Source organism: Biomphalaria glabrata, chromosome 8 (genome assembly GCF_947242115.1).
Source record: "Biomphalaria glabrata chromosome 8, xgBioGlab47.1, whole genome shotgun sequence".
In the NCBI taxonomy this organism is placed as follows: domain Eukaryota; kingdom Metazoa; phylum Mollusca; class Gastropoda; family Planorbidae; genus Biomphalaria; species Biomphalaria glabrata.
In genome coordinates this window covers 20,637,734-20,642,487 of record NC_074718.1, presented here as the reverse complement: position 1 = coordinate 20,642,487, position 4,754 = coordinate 20,637,734, and the positions used below count along the sequence as shown (strand labels likewise).

Genomic DNA, 4,754 nt, shown 5'->3' with positions numbered 1-4,754 from the left:
ATTTTTGTGTGTTTTGTCTGTCGGTCGGTCTGTCCGTCACGTTTAGATGAAAAAAAATTCTAAAAGCTATTGAAAATCTTATTTAACCTTTAATGTTCTTTCCGAAACATCTCAATAGTTTTAAGTATCTATGATATAGTGTTCCGGATGTTTTTGTGAAAAACAAATCAATGCAAAAGAATGTTTGTTTGCTCTTCTAACTTATATTGCAAAAACACATGATCAATAATATGTTGTTCCGATTTTTAAATATAAATAGAATATAAATGTTAAATGAAAATGTCTATACTGATGTGAGCTTGCGCTCCCAGAGGTATATTTTTATATATTTTATTTTTATAGGCTAGTGCCAAACTTATTATTTCTACTTCCGCTTTTTGTGTATAAAAAGTGATGCCACGCTGTTTTAAAACAGTTCAGTGTACAGTTGACCAGTGGTCAGTACCATATCTGTCTGTGTGACAGCTGAAGATATTTGTGGTCTGTCGTCTAATTATATTTTTATTCCTGTACCTGGGACGGCCTGTAAGTGTAGAAATATTTTATATTTTTTACTAGATCTATACTATGTGTAAAGTAATTATTTTATTTTCTACTTGTACTATTTGTCATAATAGTTGGCAACATGCTGTACGGAAGATGGCGGCGTCCATCAGTCCTAATAGAATATAGATCTAATATAGTTTTGCATTTATGTTTTGCAGGCTATTATTACTGCTGTGTTGCTGCTTTTAACTGCTGCTTTGAGCTGCTGTTTATAACTACTGTTGTTAGATCTATTCTAATTCTAGAGAAGCTAGAATCTAGTGTTATTTTGTTTCTTTTTATGCCTTGCCTTGATAAACTTAGTTATATTTATAGTCTGTTTCTCAGTTCTGTTCTTAGTGAATAGTAAGGTACTGAGCCTAAGGATTTATAAGATATTCTTGTTTTAGTGTTAGTGTTATGAGTGTAATAGTAGGATATTGTAGATCTAGACTAGTTTATTGTAGTGTGTTTGTGTAGATCTAGGTCTAGTGTAGTAGTTGTAGTGATTTAGTTAGATAGTTGGTTTGGTTAGTTTGTTAGTGTTTGTTGTGGTGTAGATTTAGTTTATAGTGGTTAGTGTATATATTATATTTTATTATTATTTGATTCCATGTAAATAAAGTTTCTTTTTGTTTTATTTATCGTAAACTAAAGTTTGTTATTGCTTTCTTTTAGTTAGTTTAGTTTAGTCTAGTTGTCTGGTTACTTAGGTGACTCTAGCCCCTTGGTCGCAGACTGAGGTGTCACAGATTGAGCCCACCCAGTAGCGCAAACATCTGCCTACTGTTGGTAAATTTTAATGTTGAGCAGCAGAGAATAGGATCTCTCTATCCACTTGCGCCTGCCTGACCTGCTCACATTTTTGGTGTCAGAAGTGGGATCTGTGCTTGAGTGACCAGACTTGTATTTTTTATTGGGATAGATTAGGTTTTTGTACGAGTTTAGGCAGTGATAGGAAGTAGTGATAGTGTATAGTTCAGTTTTTCTTTGGGCGTTTGTTAGAGAGGTTATTAGGCTTTAGTTTTGTTGAGTAGTTACGTAGATGAACAGCGAGGCAGCAGCAAGAATGCAGCCGTCTCAGACAGTGATTGTAGTACCAAGGACAGAGATGAGTATCCGGCGCTTCCATGGTGATGGTCCTGCCAGGGAAATTGAAGAGTTCCTTCAAAATGTTGAGAGAACTTGGAAGTCTCAACACATGGTGCATCCAGAGGAGAAATGTGACTTCCTCTTTGCACATCTAGGTGAGGCAGTGAAGGCCGAACTTAGGTGTCACCCTCAGACGACAAGGGCATGCCCAGATGCCCTTGTGCAAGTTCTACGCTCCACTTATGGAGAAAGGCGGAGCATCAACTGCCTCATTGGACAGCTGTTCCGAATAAGCCAGCACCAGTATGAGTCTGTCCGCGCATACTCACACCGTCTCCTTCAAGCATTTGAAGCACTCACAGACAGGCAGAGAGCTCTATCTGAAACTCCTTTCAGCGAGTCTATCCTGAGGGACCAGTTTGTAGAAAACCTCAGTGACAGGACCCTAAGGAGAGACCTGCGAGAGAGACTGATCGACAGGCCAGAAACTGAATTCCTGGCGTTAAGAGACATGGCCATCAGGTGGGCCCAGGACGAGGATGTCGCACCGCAAGTCAACGTCACATGCAGTGAGATAAAGATTGAAGGCCAGCTAGCTGCGCTCTCCAAGCAAGTGGAGGAGCTTGCAGCCCAGATTGTGCTCCTACAACTTTCGGGACAACAGAACTCTAACTGTCCCCACTGCAACCACCATCAACCTGATCACATTAGCGGCAAGGTGAGACAGATTGCCTCACAACCAAAGCGCACTCTTAACCATAAGAGGCCAGCGACGAAGAACAGGAAATGCTACACATGTGGCAAACCTGGCCATCTTGCAAGAAATTGCAGGCTGCAGAACAGGTTCCAAGGTCAGCGAAAGAAGCCAGGGAACCGGGCTCACCAGCAACACCCTTCTAGAAGCAACTGCTCGAATTGTGGAAGCCGGGACCACTTCACCCGAGCTTGCCCTGATGTCACTGCAGTAGTGAATCACGTTCAGGTTGCCTCAGTGGAACAACCACAGGCAGTACAACTGCAACCTGCCCCCAAGCCAACAGAATTGTCGGTTGAGGTGCCACAGAATCCTAGGCGATCCAACACTGCTCCTGATTCAATTGTTCGCAGAAACCAACCCGCAGTGGCAGAAATGATGTCGATTCATTCAGAAGTTGCCTCACCTGACACTTCCAGTAATCATGCAGAAGGAGGTAGGGAAACAAATCCTTTCCTACAGTTTCATCCGGTCCAACCAGAATCCACCTTGCTTTCCCATGAGGTTCCTGAGTTGCAGAAGAAAAGGAACGACCTTCTGAACATTGGGTGCAGAGTTCTTGTCGAACAGAGAGTCAGAGGCCAGGGAAGAATGTTCATGCAGTATGAACCCTCTTGTTTCGTAATTACTGCAGTACCCAAGTATGCTTCTGGCTGGTACATGGTAGAAGCAGAAGACGGCAGTACTTACCGATATGTAAGAGAGGAGGAAATGAAGTTTGTTTCCTCACCATACTAGCATAATTCTTCATTTGTATATTTGTAATTTTTATTTAATATGTTGGTTGCATTCCAATGTATCAAAATGTATTCGTTTGTAACAACTCTATGAGTACATGTTATCTACATGTGTATTTAAAAGCTTTTTTTTTTAAAGCTTAGTTGCTGTACCTATTTGAGAATGTACAGAATCAAGAGTACTTTTTTGTGTTTTAGCTGATGAAGTGTATATATTTTTTTTGCTTTTGTCCTTGTAAAGCAATGTAATCTAAGTCATGTCATGGAGATGTATATTTTTGTGTGAAATAGATTTTAGTGTGTATTTTCTTTGATGGTAGAATATGTCAGCAGTATGTATGTAATGCATTTTAAGTAGTTTGTTAGTATTTTGTTTTGCGAGGACGCAAAAATTTAAGGCGGGATGAATGTGAGCTTGCGCTCCCAGAGGTATATTTTTATATATTTTATTTTTATAGGCTAGTGCCAAACTTATTATTTCTACTTCCGCTTTTTGTGTATAAAAAGTGATGCCACGCTGTTTTAAAACAGTTCAGTGTACAGTTGACCAGTGGTCAGTACCATATCTGTCTGTGTGACAGCTGAAGATATTTGTGGTCTGTCGTCTAATTATATTTTTATTCCTGTACCTGGGACGGCCTGTAAGTGTAGAAATATTTTATATTTTTTACTAGATCTATACTATGTGTAAAGTAATTATTTTATTTTCTACTTGTACTATTTGTCATAATAGTTGGCAACATGCTGTACGGAAGATGGCGGCGTCCATCAGTCCTAATAGAATATAGATCTAATATAGTTTTGCATTTATGTTTTGCAGGCTATTATTACTGCTGTGTTGCTGCTTTTAACTGCTGCTTTGAGCTGCTGTTTATAACTACTGTTGTTAGATCTATTCTAATTCTAGAGAAGCTAGAATCTAGTGTTATTTTGTTTCTTTTTATGCCTTGCCTTGGTAAACTTAGTTATATTTATAGTCTGTTTCTCAGTTCTGTTCTTAGTGAATAGTAAGGTACTGAGCCTAAGGATTTATAAGATATTCTTGTTTTAGTGTTAGTGTTATGAGTGTAATAGTAGGATATTGTAGATCTAGACTAGTTTATTGTAGTGTGTTTGTGTAGATCTAGGTCTAGTGTAGTAGTTGTAGTGATTTAGTTAGATAGTTGGTTTGGTTAGTTTGTTAGTGTTTGTTGTGGTGTAGATTTAGTTTATAGTGGTTAGTGTATATATTATATTTTATTATTATTTGATTCCATGTAAATAAAGTTTCTTTTTGTTTTATTTATCGTAAACTAAAGTTTGTTATTGCTTTCTTTTAGTTAGTTTAGTTTAGTCTAGTTGTCTGGTTACTAAAGTGACTCTAGCCCCTTGGTCGCAGACTGAGGTGTCACAGATTGAGCCCACCCAGTAGCGCAAACATCTGCCTACTGTTGGTAAATTTTAATGTTGAGCAGCAGAGAATAGGATCTCTCTATCCACTTGCGCCTGCCTGACCTGCTCACACTGACTTATATTTCATTAACTATAAAGTTGTTCCGGATATTTTTTTATTCAAAATAAATTATGTCAAATGATTGTTTGAAATCACATAATTGACTAATATTACACTTATATTCTTTGACAATGCGTCGCTATAGTTTCATTAT

At 38.3% G+C, this 4,754-nt stretch overlaps 1 protein-coding gene across 2 annotated transcripts; it reads left to right on the top strand.

Moving 5' to 3' along the window:
• Window positions 1–282: 282 nt before the first annotated feature.
• On the top strand, window positions 283–4,230 carry LOC129927862 (uncharacterized). 2 transcript variants are annotated; one of them, XM_056039409.1, is made up of 2 exons: window positions 283–525; window positions 705–4,230. In XM_056039409.1, the coding sequence occupies exon 2, from the start codon at window positions 1,571–1,573 to the stop codon at window positions 3,107–3,109; it is 1,539 nt and encodes a 512-aa protein (XP_055895384.1). In that variant the 5' UTR covers window positions 283–525; window positions 705–1,570; the 3' UTR covers window positions 3,110–4,230. The 2 variants fall into 2 exon arrangements, 1 of the variants encoding a protein (XP_055895384.1); XR_008779512.1 differs by having other exon boundaries at window positions 284–3,749; window positions 3,929–4,230.
• The last annotated feature ends 524 nt before the right edge of the window (window positions 4,231–4,754 follow it).